The sequence below is a fragment of the Pan paniscus genome, chromosome 1 (genome assembly GCF_029289425.2).
Source record: "Pan paniscus chromosome 1, NHGRI_mPanPan1-v2.0_pri, whole genome shotgun sequence".
Classification (NCBI taxonomy): domain Eukaryota; kingdom Metazoa; phylum Chordata; class Mammalia; order Primates; family Hominidae; genus Pan; species Pan paniscus.
The window spans coordinates 215,248,602-215,266,156 of record NC_073249.2 but is presented as its reverse complement, the minus strand read 5'-3'; the positions used below and the strand labels follow the sequence as shown (position 1 = coordinate 215,266,156).

General features: G+C 48.3%; 2 protein-coding genes and 1 non-coding gene across 3 annotated transcripts; all 3 read left to right on the top strand.

Annotated features, from left to right (window-relative positions):
- The first annotated feature begins 6,603 nt into the window (after nt 1–6,603).
- On the top strand, nt 6,604–9,323 carry PRAMEF7 (PRAME family member 7). The gene is made up of 3 exons (XM_063596303.1): nt 6,604–6,890; nt 7,273–7,848; nt 8,762–9,323. The coding sequence occupies exons 1-3, from the start codon at nt 6,604–6,606 to the stop codon at nt 9,321–9,323; spliced, it is 1,425 nt and encodes a 474-aa protein (XP_063452373.1).
- Nucleotides 9,324–11,446: 2,123 nt separating this feature from the next.
- LOC117978558 (U6 spliceosomal RNA) lies at nt 11,447–11,553 on the top strand. Its single transcript, XR_004669270.2, has one exon. It is a non-coding gene; the product is annotated as a U6 spliceosomal RNA (small nuclear RNA).
- A 4,422-nt stretch (nt 11,554–15,975) lies between these two features.
- Nucleotides 15,976–17,340, top strand: LOC117978557 (PRAME family member 1-like). The gene is made up of 2 exons (XM_034951309.3): nt 15,976–16,106; nt 16,583–17,340. The coding sequence occupies exons 1-2, from the start codon at nt 15,976–15,978 to the stop codon at nt 17,139–17,141; spliced, it is 690 nt and encodes a 229-aa protein (XP_034807200.2). The 3' UTR covers nt 17,142–17,340.
- The last annotated feature ends 215 nt before the right edge of the window (nt 17,341–17,555 follow it).

Here is a 17,555-nt window from a genome sequence, read left to right as displayed (position 1 = left end):
CAATCTTCAGGTAAAAATGCTGAGCCCAAAGCATGGGGCATAATAAACCCTCCATAAATGTTGGCTACTTTTGTTGACATTCAAAGACAACAGGCATAATCAGGAAAACAGTTGAGGCCACAGGGGATAACTCAGCCCTAAGGCAGAGTCCTCTCCTGTGCCAGCCACTCCCTCTGCCAGGACACAAGCTTCACATCCACCCCAGGAAGAATTAAGAGCAAGTCCTGCTGACTCTGCCTCCAGGACGTCCCCATGCTGTCCATGGCCACTCAAGTGGACACCAGGACCTCCTGTCTGGACAGTGCAAGAATCTTCTGATGCGTGTCCCTGCCCTCTGGTTATCCCCCCAGGGAGCACGGTCCTCTCAGCCACCTCGGGGATGTGGAAAATAGGCTTCAAGTGGCCTCACAACCCTAATCCCAAACTGCCAATGACCCCTGAGTCACCCTTGCCCCTGGCTGCACCTCTCCAGTCTCATCTCCCTGAGCCAATTCACAACCTGCCACTTCAGACACTGGTCTTCTCATTCTCTCTGTGTTTCCCCTAAAGCACGTGAACTAGTCATTTTGTCCTTCTTGCTGGGGTCTGAGTCACTGGCCAGTCAAGGCCAAATGCTGGATCAATGAGACAGGAGGAGGCCAATGACTCCAGGCCCCAGGTGAGTGGAAGGGAGGCTTTTATGAACTGGGTGCTATGGGAGAACCGCAGGCCCAGTGGGCATCCCTACAATGACCTCATGGTGTTTACATGTTTATGTGTGTGTGTGGTCAGCTAGGAAGTCACAGCTCTCCAGCATGGCTCCATGGCAGAGAAAAGTAAAATATCCCATGTCTCTAGCAGGGCAAGTTTCCCGTGAGTCCAGCAAGAAGGCATGGGATCTGTGGAAAGGAGGCCTCTGGGAAAAACCCCACCTTTGAGGATAATGTTAAAAGCTGAACTTGAGACCCTGAGAATCCTATGTCCTTCCCACTCCCCGCAGGGCTTCTCTTGATCCGGCCCTGACTCCCAGATGCAGAAGCCCAGGGAGGAGCTGGGAGACAGGGAAACTTCCTGGGACGCTCCATGCATTTGTCTCCAAGAGGGTCCCCAAACCCAGGTGCCTGCAGCATCAGGGAGGCTCAGAGTTCCTGTGTCTGCCTGAAGGAAGCCTCATTTGCATGGATCCATGTAAGTTCTGAGATTCCTTCCCACACGTGGCCACCTGCAGGTGCCCCATAAATTCATCTTCCCAAGAAGAGCCAATGGGGATAGGCGAGGACCCCAAACCTGCTCCCAACCCCACATCCACAGGACGGAGAGGGATCACCTGAAGCACAGGCCAGGGGGTGAGTCCTGACCCCACTGTCTCCTCCTAATCCCAGAGGGCAGTGGAGTGGCCACAGGCACCCCACCAACTCCTCCTGTACCCCAAGCCCAAGATGAACAAACTTCCCGACTCACTGGCCTATCCCAACTTAAAAAAAAGCAGGACAACTCTCCCAGGTGGAGAAGACACCAGCTGCCTCTGCGGTGCTGAGCCCAGGAGCAAGATGATCACTGTTCAAACTGCCTTGGCAAGTTGTTTCAAAGAAATAAAACCCTTGGCTTCTCAGTGTTTTGAGTCACGTTGCACTTAGTAAATGTTCGTTTTACTAATGTTTTTCACTTCCCTGTATATTTATATTCAGCAGTGAGAGACCTCTTCATATTCCAACAAAAAGTGATTAAAGGATTTGGGACACCTGTGATTATCCCCATGGGTTATTATGATCGCTCTGCACCGCGCAGCCTGCACAGTCATTTTTCTGACCGGGACTGCAGTGCTGAGCCTGGTGTCCTCTGCTGAGTTCATTTTCCAGCTTCCTTGCATTTTATTCGTCTTCCCTGGTAGCACCCGGAATTGCAGGAAGCAATCCCTGGTGCTCAGTGAAGGTCTTTGAATGAATCAAGGGGAGAGGATTCAGGGGGAGGCAGAGGGTGTGGGAGGAGTCACATGTGCCAGAATCTTCTCTTCAGACGTGTCACAGAGAGTCCCCTCCAGGCACTCTTGTTGGGCCTCAGTGCTGGACATTGGAGGACTTTTCTGACTGAGGATCATTGTGCCCTCTCTGGATCCACTGGAAAGCTCTGGGCAGCCACGTGAGCCTTGGTTTGACTTCCATCCTCCATGATTTTCCCTTTGCTTGTCAGAGGAGGTTTGGAATAACTTGGATGTCAGGGACTCTGAGCCAGACCCCATTCTTTTTCATTCCCTCCTGAAAAGCCCAGTCCTCACCGTCCCATAAGGCTCTGACCAGTGAAAAGATGGAGCTGCATGATTTCCAAAGAGAATCCTTTTCTTGGCCTCAAGCCACAGCTGCTTCCTTCTGACCTGCTGCTTGTCTTTGGATCCAGGATGGACACTCGCCACCCGCTCTTCCTCTCCTGGGACTCCCCACTCTCCTGACTCTGTGCCCCCTGGGGCAGGAAGGGACAGCCACTAAAACCTCATTCAGACCAGGGCACATAAAGTGTCTTGGGAACTCACAGACCCAAGTCCAAGCCCCAGTGCCCCACGGTCTCAGACACAAGTCCCTGCCTTTCAGAGACACAGCTCTATGAGAGCCAGAGAACCTGGCTGCCTGCTCTGCTGCCACCTCCCTCCTTCCCCTTTATTTCAGCCCCATCAGCTCCTCTGATCACTCCCCTTCTTGGCCCCATTCCTACTTTCAGTCCCTCTGGCTCTGTCCAGCCTGGAGTGAGGGTGCAGACCTCCTCCCACCCCAGGCTCTGAGCACCTCCCTCAGCATCAAGTGTCTGCTTTCAGGGTGACCTTGTCCTCAGACTTGATTGGAGGAAGAAAGAGAGGAAGCCCCTACTTTAGCTCATGAGATTCATGAATCTGACCTGGAATCAGACCTGGTTGAGGACCAGAGAAGGGCAACAGGGCCAGAACAGGGAGTTTGACTCTTAGAAATGCAGAGAGGGTGAACAGCTCAGGCTAAGAAGAGACCTGACTTGGACAGAAACAGACTGACTGCATTCCAGGTGCAGCCTTGTCAGCTCTAAGGCTGAGCCAGGGGAGCCTGGGAAGGGATGGCCCCTGCACCGGGACATTTCCCAGGACCTCTTCTCAGCCTGGCACCCATAGGAAGACCAGAGGAGTCAGGTCTCCTTCTGCATGCCAGGCAGGGTCACCCTCCAGCAGTCCGGTCCCAGGGGCCTCTTTAGGGCCAGAGCAGCAGCTGAGGAACTCCCTGCTTTATGGCTTCTCATGTTCACCAAAATAGCTCAATAGAATTTTGGGAGAATTCCTCAATGACTGCTCTGGGGTGAGGGTCTCCCAGCATTGTGGCCATGTTCTGTTGTTCAGGAGATTTGGGCTGAGGTATCCAGGATGCATAAAGAGATACCTGCCTTGACAGCTCAGGCTGGAGGAGGGAAACAGAAGCTCAGAAATATTCTAGAGACCCTGAGCAAGGGCCTGGGGGAGCTTTGGTATTCTGGTGGAGATTCTGTGAGTGGAGAAGGGGTCAGGTCATCTTCTCAGAGGGGCTCTGAAGGCTGCTCTGAGTTTGACAGCAGATGAGCACCTTGAGAAGAACAGGTGACAGGACATGGTAGAAATGCCCCCATGTGTGGGATTCTCAATGGGGTCCTGGGGATGGTGCTGGACCTTCTGAATTGGGCAGGAAGGGAAAGTTTGTCAATCAGTTCTTTTCAACATTTAGATTATTGAAATCCTTAGGGGATCCTCTAAGCCCCTCACCTGAGGGGTCTGTCCATCATTTGCTGCCTGAACACGGGCAGGTTCCTCTCCCTAGCCAAGTCTCAGGGTCACCACTTTAAAAATGGGGAATATAGCAACATGCCTTAGATTCCTCGTGAGGGAGAGCTGAGATCTCGGATGAATGGTACCAGTCCCTGCTGTGCCTTGTGCATGCTCAATCAACAGAGACATTCAGGATGACCTTTGGTGCTGAGCTCACCCTCAGCCTCAGGCTCACAAAGTGAGGGCAGGTGAAGTAGAAGCCGCACTGAGCACGTTTCAGTTTAACTCGATTGCACACATAGCAGGGCATTGATAGTGAGGTCAGAAATGTGGAGAAAGAACATTTACAGAAATATTCCATGATGGAGAACATCCTTCAAAGTACTGCAGTTTTGGAAGCCAGTGGCATCTCCGAGCTGTTTGGGTTTCATATGGAATGGGAGAGAAAGGCCTGGAGGACTTTCTGGAGGCGGGGGACGTTCTTGCTACTTTGTGCCCTAAAATAGCAGAAGAATGACTGTGTGATCCTGCTTAGGATGGGAGCCATCCCTGAACTTAGCAGATCTTTTAACATGAAATAGAGCTTCCAGGTTTTGTTGGGGAAATGTATTGTACATTTGCACACAATACAACCAGATGTGTGCACCGTTCTTAAAGACAGGAAGGCTGAGTTTCTCTCTCTTCCTTCCTTCCTTTCTTTCTTTCTTTCTTTCTTTCTTTCTTTCTTTCCCTCCCTCCCTCCCTCCCTCCCTCCCTCCCTCCCTCCCTCCCTCCCTCCCTCCCTCCCTCCCTCCCTTCCTTCCTTCCTTCCTTCCTTCCTCCCTCCCTCACTTCCTTCCTTCCTTCCTTCCTTCCTCTGGCATCTGCCCCAGCTCACATTCTCAGATTCCATCTTCCCAGGCTGATTTTCTGAGGCGAGCCCATCATTTTTGGAGTAAACACGCTTTCCCTTGTAGTAGAGGCCAAGACTGTATCTGCCTCCTCTGCCCTCAAAGACAATGTCGTGTTTGAAGAGTCTGCACTGTCTCTTTTGTAATTATTCCTTTTTTCATTTTTAAACTCAATCTAGACAGAGTCTTTCAATCCTTCTGTGGAGATGCCCACAAAATACCCACCATGTTTTATGCTGTCTTGGTTCCTTTCCAGGGTTCTATTAGAACACCCGGTCCCATCCTGCCCAGCCCCCACCTCACTTTGTCATTCTGTCCTGATTTCCTGCAGTGAAGCCTTGACCTTAGTCTTGTGATCAATCACACCCTCCGTGGTTCCCTTTTCAACCTGAACCCACATATGACCTGCCCTGTTATAAAACATAAAACCCAGGTGACCATTGGATAAAGGAGCTTTTTAATCCATTTTCTTAGGGTGGACATCACTGTCTTTTTAAAGCTGTTTTAACTGTCTTAACGAAACGTGTTGATAATTTCGATGTGGCCACAGATTTTTCCATAAAGATATCATCAGGTTTTGTTTTTTCTTTCTAATGTCAGGAACAGATTAAACCTTCCATGTCACTATGAAGGTCACATATTAGTCAAACTTCATCAGTGTTTGGGGAATAAATGAATTAATGAGTTTTGGACTTTCACCCTGTTATTTATTCTTTCACTTTCATAAATGCACATCTAATTTAATCAATGAATCAGAAGAAAGTGTAAAACTCAATCAGGATTAACTAGGTGGAACTTCGGAATCCAATCAGGTATCACTTTCTGATTGGAAGCTGGTGATTGAGAAGGGGAGGGTGTGGTTAGAAACATCAACAAAAGCTCCTGAGTTTGCACAGGAGAGACCCAAAGCCCTGGTGCCTGGAGCTACTGCTTGATTCTCTGAGAGATCCCAGCACCCTGCAAACTGAGTCCAGATCTGGTAAGTCACCACCTCCTTAGGAACATGCCCATCTGATCTGCAGCCAGCCAGTCAGGGATGGTGACAGGCAGCCCAAAGTGGCACAGAGAATTTCCTGTCTGTTTTTTCAATTAAACAGATGTAGGTTTTGATTTTTCCTCTAAATATAGTTTTGACTTCATCCCTCAATTTTGATTTCTGCTTCATTTTTCTCATTTCAAAATTCTTATTGAAGCAGTTTTTTAAAAAAGATATTAAAAATTTACAGTTGGATGAATTTTTATGTCTTGACATGTGAAGTTACTGGTTTCTGTGCCCTTCAGCTAGAGTTCACACACTTGGTGATATTGTGATTTTCTCGAGTCTTGTTCTGAACATGGGATTTATCTCTGCCCTTAGACTCTGTCCCTAAGTGGGTGATTGTGAGTATGTGGAAGGGATGTGTATTGGATCCTTCATCTGAGACTTAGTGTTTCCATCCGCACCTTCCAAGTGCTCTAGAATACTGCCACACTGCTTTTATAGTTTCTCTTATAATTTTTCAAAATAAAAACAAATGGCATTGATTTTAGGGAGTCACTTTAGTCTTCCCCAAGCATGCTAATTGTGTAAACTGAGAATGCAGGCTGTGTGGGGCCACAGGACAGTCATTCTCATTGTTTTTGGGTGGTAAGTAGCAAAAAAATTTCCCTCAAAAAGGTGGAGCTTAGCTTTCAGGATCCTGAGTGACAGATCCCAGTAATCCTGAGTTTCATTGGAGCAATGCATAGAAATTAATGGGCCACTGGCCACCTCGTCCCCTCCTTGGTGTTTGGAAGACATTCTTTGTGGTAGTCGCAGGGGCACAGATACAGATTTGTGGCCACCAAGTGCAGAATGGAATTGGGGGGAATTGAGGGCTTTTCCACCTCCACCAGAGCAATGAGATTAGCAATAGGAGAAGATGAGGTGATCGTATTTGGCCTTAGAGTGATGCCTTTTCTCTGGATTTGTCCTCTAGAGTTTTCCCTTGCAGATTCGTCAAGATGAGCATCAGGGCCCCACCCAGACTCCTGGAGCTGGCAAGGCAGAGGCTGCTGAGGGACCAGGCCTTGGCCATCTCCACCGTGGAGGAGCTGCCCAGGGAGCTCTTCCCCACACTGTTCATGGAAGCCTTCAGCAGGAAACGCTGTGAAACCCTGAAAACGATGGTGCAGGCCTGGCCTTTCACCTGCCTCCCTCTAGGGTCCCTGATGAAGTCGCCTCATCTGGAGTCGTTAAAATCTGTGCTGGAAGGGGTTGATGTGCTGCTGACCCAAGAGGTTCGCCCCAGGTGAGGTGACCCAGGTGTCCAGGTGGGGAGGGCCCTTTTGTCCAGGGTAGGGACAGCTGTTTCAGGAGGAGGAGGGGCACAATGGAGGCCCAGAGGCTTCTGATGGTGCCAGTGAGGAAGCTCAGGAAGGCCTTGGCCATTGCCCAGCCCCTCTGGGAAAGGACTGCTCACCATGCAGGGTCCACTGAGGAAACAGAAACTTCTCTTCTAGTGGCTCTGAAAGCTACAGGCAATGGGGATGAGGCAAAATCCGGAGGGAAAAGGGGTTGGACAAAATCAGAGAGGGAAAAGTGGCAGAGAGGAGAACAGCTGATGTCTGGGATGTAAATAAAAGCTCAGGTCCTTGCCTTAGTTTGGAGCCTCTCTTCTCCTTTACCCACAGGCAGTCAAAACTTCAAGTGCTGGACTTGAGGAATGTGGATGAGAACTTCTGCGACATATTGTCTGGAGCTGCTGCATCCTTCCCGGAGGCTCCGAGTCAGAAGCAAACAGCAGATAACTGTCCAGGGACAGGCGGGCAGCAGCCATTCATGGTGTTCATAGACCTTTGTCTCAAGAACAGGACACTGGATGAATGCCTCACCCACCTCTTAGAGTGGGGCAAGGAGAGAAAAGGCTTACTGCATGTGTGTTGCAAGGAGCTGCAGGTTTTTGGAATGCCCATCCACAGTATCATAGAGGTCCTGAACATGGTGGAGCTTGACTGTATCCAGGAGGTGGAAGTGTGCTGCCCCTGGGAGCTGTCCATTCTTGTCAAGTTTGCCCCTTACCTGGGCCAGATGAGGAATCTCCGCAAACTTGTTCTCTTCAACATCCATGCATCTGCCCGCATTCCCCCAGACAACAAGGGGCAGTTTATTGCCCGATTCACCTCTCAGTTCCACAAGCTGGACTATTTCCAGAATCTGTTTATGCACTCTGTCTCTTTCCTCGAAGGCCACCTGGACCAGCTGCTCAGGTGAGGAAGGATGGTGAGCTTTCTCTTCAGACCACAGCAGAGCCTTTCTTTGTTACAGTAAACACCAGTGGGTATGCACTGTGAGCCTGTGAGGAAGTAAGAGTGAGGGGACACTAGAATATCCATGCATTATCCTGTTGGTGGCTCTGTCCTGATATGGGTATCACACAACCATCCCAATAAAGTCAGAGGGATCTCCTGGGCTAGATGCTATAGAGAAGGCGCCAAGCTAGGAAGCTAGCTACTGCAGGGTTTAGATCTGATGAGAGTGCATTTGTGAATTCCTCCTGAGGATGTGTGTCTAAGTTAAGATGATGGGAAATAGGGAGGTGAAGAGGGCACTAAAGAAGAGAATGCCCATCACACTCCTATATTTTAAAATATGAGGTCTATCCTCACCTGCCTAGTGAACAGGCAAAATCCTGTGTTTCCCTGTCAGCACCCTGTTTTGAGCTCCAGGTCGGTAATTAATGTATTGAAATACATGATGATAGAATAGAGGGCGAGGGAGCAGGAGTGAAGAATGGTAAAAGTGATAGATGGTTTGCTGATGGTACAGGCATGTCAGGGTCCCCCGCAACCTGGCCACCCCAGCTGATGTTGCAGGATCCTGCCTGGGTTTGTCATTTAGGCCTGTGTCTCCATCGGGCTCCTGTGGCCCAGAGATGTGGTTTTCTACCTGACAGATGAGGAAAGGGAGCCTTAGAGTTCATGGACTTGATCCAGTCACCTCGGTGATGGTGAAGGACTGAGCCTCGATTGGGACTGCACTGAAGGAACAGTCTCCATTCCCAAACACCAGGTGCTGACTATCCTCAGATGAGCAGAGCAGCCCTGGGTTATGGAGAGCGTCATCTCTCACCCTGAAGTCATCCCCACCTCTCTCCTCTAACTCCTTCTTGTTCTCTCCCAGGTGTCTCCAGGCCCCCTTGGAGATGGTCGTTATGACCGACTGCCTGCTGTCAGAGTCGGACTTGAAGCATCTCTCTTGGTGCCCGAGCATCCGTCAATTAAAGGAGCTGGACCTGAGGGGCGTCACACTGACCCATTTCAGCCCTGAGCCCCTCACAGGTCTGCTGGAGCAAGTTGTGGCCACACTGCAGACCCTGGACTTAGAGGACTGTGGTATCATGGATTCCCAACTCAGCGCCATCCTGCCTGTCCTGAGCCGCTGCTCCCAGCTCAGCACCTTCAGCTTCTGTGGGAACCTCATCTCCATGGCTGCCCTTGAGAACCTGCTGCGCCACACCGTCGGGCTGAGCAAGCTAAGCCTGGAGCTGTATCCTGCCCCTCTGGAGAGTTGTGACACCCAGGGTGCTCTCTGCTGGGGGAGATTTGCTGAACTTGGGGCTGAGCTGATGAAGACACTGAGGGACTTAAGGCAGCCCAAGATCATTGTGTTCTGCACCGTCCCCTGCCCTCGCTGTGGCATCAGGGCCTCCTATGACCTGGAGCCCAGTCACTGCCTCTGTTGAATGCCTGCCATCAGGGTGGATATATTTCAAGCTTTCTTCTGGTCATTTCGCAGCTGAAACCTAGGCCATGAGTGCATGTTAAAGGGAGCACAGACCCATCGTTTCAAATGCCTCCTCAGTGTGAATGGGAAAGGAATGAGGATGCAGGAGGGGCAGGACTGGGGGAAAAGTTGACTTGGAGTGGATGGGCTCTTTAGAGACCTGTGTCCCAGAGGATCAGAAATGGCAATCTGAATTGCTAGAGTGAGAATCGGGGAGGAGAGACACATGAGAGGGTTACCCCTGCACAGATGGTTGTAAAGTAACAGTCAGAAATAAAGGGAAACTGAGTGGAAACTCTCTGGTGTCCTCCATAATTGCTTAACATGGCTTAACAATTAAACAATTTAAACCTAAAAAAGTCCAGTTACTGATCGAGCTAATAAGGCACTGATTTGTCTGTGACTGATGAGGTTCAGCTCCTGGAAATCAAGCCATCAAAATGGAATTTGATCATTTGGAACAATTCCCTCCTTTTCTTTTCTTCTCTCTGTGCATCTGTTACCTTCTTGCTATTCTCTGTGACTATTTAATGGGTTAATACACATGAGAGACGCACACAGGGCCTGAAGCATTCTAAGTGTAAAGTGAGTGTCAGCCCCTGAAGTTAAGCCCCTTCAGGTGCCCTCATTCTGTCCCAATGCCAAGACCCTGTTCACTCTCAATGGGTGGATTCAGAGCTCTCAGTTCCTGACCGTTACCTGTGCTGGGAAAGGACTTCACTGCCCAAGGCGTGGCCCTGCCCTGGAAGGAGAGCTCCACACTGTATGAGCAGGAGCCTCAGGGCATCACTAACCCATGCCTGTCATGGTGGGTAGCGGCCCTTGCTGAATTAAAGTAGTTGTGGCCAATAAAGACATCCAAATTCCCTTTTAGCAAAATGCTGACATTACGTAGGCATATAATACCTATAACATCAATGAAAGACCTTTTCTTAACTCCTCCTTTTTCTCCCTGTGAAGGAAGACTAGTGCATGGTAGTAGGAATCACACATCCTTAGAGGGTGGATAATGATCAAGTGCCTGTGGGTAATTAATGACCACACCTGTGCTGAGGGACCCTACACAAAGGGCACGTAAGTGTAGAACCCTGCCGAGGACTCAGGGGCTGGTGCTGTTGGGCACGAAACAGCCAAGAGGCTCAGTTTCCCTGTAAAATGAAGATGATGATGCCACCACCCTATGAGACTATCGTAGGACCCAATGAGACGGTGCACGGCCAGGACTTGGAATGGGGCCTGGCATACAGTAAGAGCTCAATACATGCATCTTGTTCTTTTTTTTCCCGTCCTAATAGAAGTCCCAGCATTCTTCACACTTCAATCTCACCTTCTATTCCTGATAACAGGGAGGCAGCAGAAACCCAGGGCAGGCAATGGGACTCAACTTCTACATGCCACCACCACTTAATCATGATTCCCCCAAACAGCAGAGCCTCAGCAGCCAGCAGAGGGTGCGATGGGTGAGGCAGGACTGAGTTCATCTCTAGTGATCATGAGATAAAAATTTCCAACCCATAAGACTCATGTGCCATCTGCTGGTTGCTCAGACCATCTGGTGTAATTTATTGATGCAAACAGGGTGATATTGAGTGGTATCTCCAAAAATCTGCTGTTATGTAAATGTTTATAGAGAATAAATATTGTGATTTATATATAACACATTTATACATATTGAATATATATATTGAAATTTTAATTTATAATGGCAATTTGGTATTTTAAAGTATGTAGTGCAATATTTTAAAAATGTCTGTGGGCCAGGCACAGTGGCTCACGCCTGCAATCCCAGCACTTTGGGAGGCCAAGATGGGTGGATCACGAGGTCAGGAGATCGAGACCATACTGGCTAACACAACGAAACCCCGTAGCTACTAAAAATGCAATAAATTGGCCGGGTGTGTTGGTGGGCACCTGTAGTCCCAGCTACTCAGGAGGCTGAGGTAGGAGAATGGCGTGAACCCAGGAGGCAGAGTTTGCAGTGAGCCGAGAGTGTGCCACTGCACTCCAGCTTGCGGGACAGAGTGAGACTCCGTCTCAAAAAAAAAAAAAAAAAAAAAAGAAAGAAAAAAAAAGAAAATGTCTGTGTTGGTCTGGGCAGCACATATACTAAAACTGGAATGATACAGAGAAGATTAGCATGGCCCTTGCACAAGGATGACATGTAAATTCGTGACACGTTCCATATTTTTCAGGAAACAACAGATGCTGGAGAGAATGTTCAGAAATTAGGCATGCTTTGACACTGTTGGTGGGAGTGTAAATTAGTTCAACCTTTGTGGAAGACAGTGTGGCAATTCCTCAAGGACCTAGAACTAGAAATATCATTTGACCCAGCAATCCCATTACTGGGTATATACCCAAAGGATTATAAATCATTCTACTATAAACGCACATGTACACATATGTTTACTGTGGCACTGTTCATAATAGCAAAGACTTGGAGCCAAACCAAAAGCTCTTCAGTGATACACTAGATAAAGAAAATATGGCACATATACACCATTCAATACTATGCAGCCATAAAAAATGATGAGTTCAGGTCATTTTCAGGGACATGGATGAAGCTGGAAATCATCATTCTCAGCAAACTAACACAAGAACAGAAAACCAAATACCACATGTTTTCAGTCATAAGTGGGAGTTGAACAATGGGAACACATGGACACAGGGAGGGGAACATCATACACCAGCGCCTGTCGGGCAGTGGGGGTGTTGGGGAGGGATAGCCTTAGGATAAATACCTAGCGTAGATGACGGCTTGATAGGTGCAGCAAACCACCATGGCATATGTATCGCTATGTATCCCTATGCACATTCTGCACATGTATCCCAGAACTTAAAGTAGATTTAAAAAATGCTTAATGTGGTTTTGAGTCTCAAATAAAATGACACCTTCAAAACTGATTTTGAAGATCAATGAATAAGAAATGCTCTTATTTAAAAATATTTAAATTTATACAATTTTGGAGCTGGAAGGAAGTGCAATATTTTTAGGGAAATATGATTTATTTTCTGAGAGCAGTTATAAGGTCACAGTGAAGTTGAGCAGAAAGTAGAGCATTCCCACATACTTCATGACCCCACTCTAGCACGGACTCCTAAAGGATCAACGTCCTGCCCCAGCGTGATCCATTTGTTCCAATGCATGAACCACACGAACCATCCTTATCACCCAAAGTTCATAATTAACATTAAGGGTTCACATCTGGTGCTGTATATTCTATGAGCTCTGATGAATTGATGATGACAAGTATTCACCCTTATAGCATCATGCAGAGTAGCTTCAGTGCCCTAAAAATCACCTGTTCTCTTTCTATCCATCCCACTGTACCCTGACTCCTGGCCCCCCCAGGCTTTCTACTGTGTCCATAGATTTGCCTTTTCCAGAATGTCATGTGGCCTTTTCACGTTGGTTTCTTTCATATGGTTATGTGCATTTACTTTTTTTAATGTCTTTTAGGACTTAATAATCTACACTGTCAGGATGTGCTACAGTATATACATCCATTTATCTGCTGAAGAACATGTTGGTCCCTATTAAGTTTTGTCTATTGTGAATGTAGTGGTTAAAAACATCCAGGTTTTAGGTTTTCTCATTTGGGTAAGTGCCAAGGAGCGTGGCTGCTGGGCCATGTGCCTAGGTTGTGTTTGATAATGATTTTTTTCCTGGACAATCTCATGTGGTAGACAGAGATTGCTTCTTCAAGGGGAGGGACTGTGTCTCTGTCACCCTGTGGTCCCACAGCAGAGCATGGAGCCTGGCAGGTGGCTGTAAATGCTTATTGATCACATAGTGCTTAGAAATCACTTTATAGCCACTACAATGCAAATGTCGGGCAGTCAACATGAGCTGCCATCAATAATATAAACACGTTGAATATGGATGAAGTCACCCTCCTTTTGCCGGGGTCACTACCTGTGTGTCACGGCAGTGCCGTCATCACATGGATGAACTTCATGTGTTTTTTATAGATTTCCCCCCATGTAATACAGGACACAGTCTTTAAACAAAGAGTCACCAGGGTTCCTGATGGCCACTGGCCTGAGTCTGTCCCCTTGGAACTAAGGGCCCTCATAACTGCACTTACCTACCACAGGCGTCCCTGTAAGCACCACTAGAGGGCGAGCATCTTCACCAAACCTGATGGACCCAAGAAGTCTGACCTGAATGTCTCCCTGCTAGGCAGGAGTCCTCAGAGGAATCTTCTATCCAGTCCAGATGGAGGGAACTGGAAGAGTCTCCTCAAACCCAGGACCAACAAAGAGATTCCCTCCAAGATCCCAATTAGGGGGCCAGGACAGGGACTGAGAGGGAACAGGGAAGGGAAGGCACCATAGGTCCCAAAACCTGGAACTGATGGAGAAGGTCCCCTCCAGAAACTGTTTGGAGAGAACCAGCTGGGAAGAATTAAAGTCTCTGAGATCTTCCACCTAAGAGCTGGACATCTGAATTCAGGAAGACTTACCCGAGGCCTTCCCATGGCGCAATCGAGAAGACCTCACGGGGCTCTTGCCAGTGCAGGATGCATTGGTTCTGGAGGCATCAGGAAGAAATCGGAGGTCCCCTTTGAATCCCACTTCTAACACCAATGAGGTCCACTAAAAATTATGGGGTCTATAGATTTAGAAAAAAGGAGCGTAATTTCTTCTAAAGGTTTACAACCTGCTCGCTGGGAAATGGGCCTCCAGGCAGGACCTGAGGCAAGCGCTTGGAGGGAGGGAAGGTGACGCAGGAATCTATGCTGCACCTGTAGGCCGCCAAGTGTGCATATTCAGCAGGTTATTGGAGCAGCTATGAAAATTCACAGGGTAGGGGATGCATGCATGTATGGTGAGCAAATATACATGTCACATACGTCCCAGGTTCACCTGGTGGTTGAGGCTTTACATTTAAATGCATTATAATTAGGTTCTCTGCATCCAAAGGTGAAGTTGGGACATGAAGGTCCCCAATTCCTAACTAAAGGGCCTGGGGAGTCACCTTCTACAAATCACAAAGTCCCCTCAGAGGGGGTTTATTTAACCCTATATAAAGTGGCTTGAGGCTGAGCGCAGTGGTTCACGCCTGTAATCCCAGCACTTTGGGAGGCCAAGGCAGGCAGATCACTTGAGGTCAGGAGTTGGAGACCAGCCTGACCAACTTGGAGAAACACCGTCTCCACTAAAAATACAAAATTACCTGGCCATGGTGGTGCATGTCTGTAATCCCAGCTACTCGGGAGGCTGAAGCAGGAGAATCGCTTGAACGCAGGAGACGGAGGTTGTGGTGAGCTGAGATCACACCATTGCACTGCAACCGGGGCAACAAGAGCAAAACTCCGTCTCAAAATCCATAAATAAATAAATAAATAAATAAATAAATAAATAAAATAAAGCGGTTTGTTTTCCAGCCTGACTCAGGGTAGCCCAGAGTCTTCTGATGGTGCTGGTGAGGAAGCTCAGGGAGGCTTTGGCCATTGTCCAGATCCTCAGAGAAAGGACTGCTCACCATACAGGGTCCACTGTGGGAACAGAAACCTGCTTTTTCCCAGTGGAAGGTAAAGGGACTAGAAGTGGGGAGCAGTCTGAATCAAAAGAGAAAACGGACTGAGAAAAGTCAGAGAGAGAACAGGGAGCAATGAGAATGAAAGCAAAAGTCAGGGATGGCTCCTTCTAAATTCTGAGCTTCTCCCTTACTTTACCTATAGGAGGTGGAAACTTCAAGTGCTGGACTTGCTGGATGTTGATGAGAATGTCTGGGCCGGATGGCCTGGAGGCTAGGCCCTGTCCTCCTCCCCAGAGGCCATGAGTAAGAGGCAGACAGCAGAGGACTATCCAAGGATGGGAGAGCACCAGCCCTTAAAGGTGTTCATAGACGTCTGCCTCAAGGAAACACCCCAAGATGAATGCCTGAGATACCTCTTCCAGTGGGTTTACCAAAGGAGAGTTTTAGTACACCTGTGCTGTAGTAAGTTGGTGAATTATCTAACACCCATTAAATATCTTAGAAAGTCATTGAAAATAGTCCACCTGAATAGTATTCAGGAGCTGGAAATTCACAACATGTCCTGGCTGCATCTGATAAGAAAGCTTCATTGTTACCTGAAGGAGATGAAGAATCTTCACAAACTCATTTTCTCCAGGTGCTATCATTACTCTTCGGACAATGACCTCGAGGAATGGTTACTCACCAAATTCAGCCTGTGTTCCTCAGGCTGGAACACCTCCAATTGCTTAAAGTAAAATTGATCACCTTCTTCAGTGGGCACCTGGAACAGCTGATCAGGTGAGAAAGGATCGTGCACTTTCTCTGCAGACCACAGCACAGCCTTTTTTTGTTACAGCAAATGCTAGAAGGCATAACTTTTGTGTCAGCCAGTGGTGACATCACAGTGAAGGGGACACCAGAATATCAACACATTGTCCCGTTCAGTGCTCCATGTTCTGGAGTGGCTATCACAGGATCTCTGCAATGAGGGCAGCGGGGTTACCTGGGGTAGAGGCTAGAGAGCTACATCATGTACAAGCCAGGTAGTGGGGGTTTCAGCTCTACTGGGGGGTGCATATGTGAATTTCTTGTTACAAAGTGTGTTTCAAGTTGATATGATATAAAAGAGGTAATAGAGGAGGGTATGAAAGGAGGGACAGCGCATCAAACCTGTGCATTTCACAGTAGAAACTCTGTCCTCACCAGCTTAGTGATCACAAATGATCCTGTCTCTGATTCCCTGTTTGTAAAAGGTTGTTTTGAACTCCAGGAAAGGTAATTGACATGGGAAATGCATGCTTCCGGGATGGAGTTGAGGGAGTAGGCGTGAAAGTGGTAAAAAGTGACAGTTGGTTTGCAGATGCAGGCATGTCAGGGAGCCCCTGCTGACATGTAGCTCTAGCTGATGACCCTAGACCTTGCTCAGTTGAGTTCTTCGTGCACATCTCCCACCGGGTACCTGTGGCCCAGAGATGAACTTTTCTGCTAAAAGATGAAGAAAAGAGGCTTTAGTGATGTGATTTTGTGGCCTTGAACCAATCACACAAGCAATGGTGAAAGGATTGAGGCTAAACTAGGACTGCCCCTGAATGATCAGAGTCCTCATCACAGAGCAACTTGCATGTGGACCATCATCACATGATGGGAATAAACTTGTGTTTGGGTGAAGCAGACATTTCCCTTTCAGTTATTCCCCACCACCTTCATCTAACTGGTATCACTGCCCAGAACTAACTTCTTGATCTCCACACGTGCCTCCAGAACCCCTTGGAGAACTTGGAGTTAACTTGTGGCTACCTATTGGAAGAGGACATGAAGTGTCTCTCCCAGTACCCAAGCCTCGGTTACCTAAAGCATCTGAATCTCAGCTACGTGCTGCTGTTCCGCATCAGTCTTGAACCCCTCGGAGCTCTGCTAGAGAAAATTGCTGCCACTCTCAAGACCCTCATCTTGGAGGGCTGTCAGATCCACTACTGCCAACTCAGCGCCATCCTGCCTGGCCTGAGCCGCTGCTCCCAGCTCACCACCTTCTACTTTGGCAGAAATTGCATGTCTACGGATGCCCTGAAGGACCTGCTGCGCCACACCAGTGGGCTGAGCAAGTTAAGCCTGGAGACGTATCCTGCCCCTGAGGAGAGTTTGAATTCCTTGGTTCGTGTCGATTGGGAGATCTTCACCCCACATCGGGCTGAGCTGATGTGTACACTGAGGGAAGTCAGGCAGCCCAAGAGGATCTTCACTGGTCCCACTCCCTGCCCTTCCTGTGGCTCATCACCGTCTGAGGAACTGGAGCTCCATCTTTGCTGCTAGGGAAGGCGTGCCTAGTGGGGTTGATAAATCCAAACTTCTCTTCCAGGCACTTGGACACTAAAATCTAGTATGTAGGTGCAAGTTATGTTTGTTTTTTCTTATTTCCTTTTTTAATAATTCTAAAATTTTATTAAAGCACATTTGAGACAGGGTTTCGCTGTGTTGCCCCAGCTGGTCTGAAACTGCTGGGCACATGGGATTCTCCTGCCTTGGCCTCCTAAAGTGCCAGGATTACTGGCATGAGTGATTGTGACCAGGCCACATGCAACTTACAGGAAGCACAGAATTCTTTGCTTCAGGCAGGTGCTCAGTATGAGGGAAAAAAGATAACAGCAGGGGGCAAGACTAGAGGAAAATGTTGAGGTGGAGTCAATGAGACCTTACGGGACCCATGTCCTACAGAGTCAGAAAGAG

Bases quoted from the DNA above. Each gene is read 5' to 3' on its own strand.
- PRAMEF7 (XM_063596303.1), top strand. From the start codon at position 6,604: ATGAGCATCAGGGCCCCACCCAGACTCCTGGAGCTGGCAAGGCAGAGG. The intron at 6,891-7,272 runs GTGAGGTGACCC...CTTTACCCACAG, and splicing joins ACCCAAGAGGTTCGCCCCAG to GCAGTCAAAACTTCAAGTGC. The intron at 7,849-8,761 runs GTGAGGAAGGAT...GTTCTCTCCCAG, and splicing joins CACCTGGACCAGCTGCTCAG to GTGTCTCCAGGCCCCCTTGG.
- LOC117978557 (XM_034951309.3), top strand. From the start codon at position 15,976: ATGAAAGGAGGGACAGCGCATCAAACCTGTGCATTTCACAGTAGAAAC. The intron at 16,107-16,582 runs GTAATTGACATG...TGATCTCCACAC, and splicing joins TGTTTTGAACTCCAGGAAAG to GTGCCTCCAGAACCCCTTGG.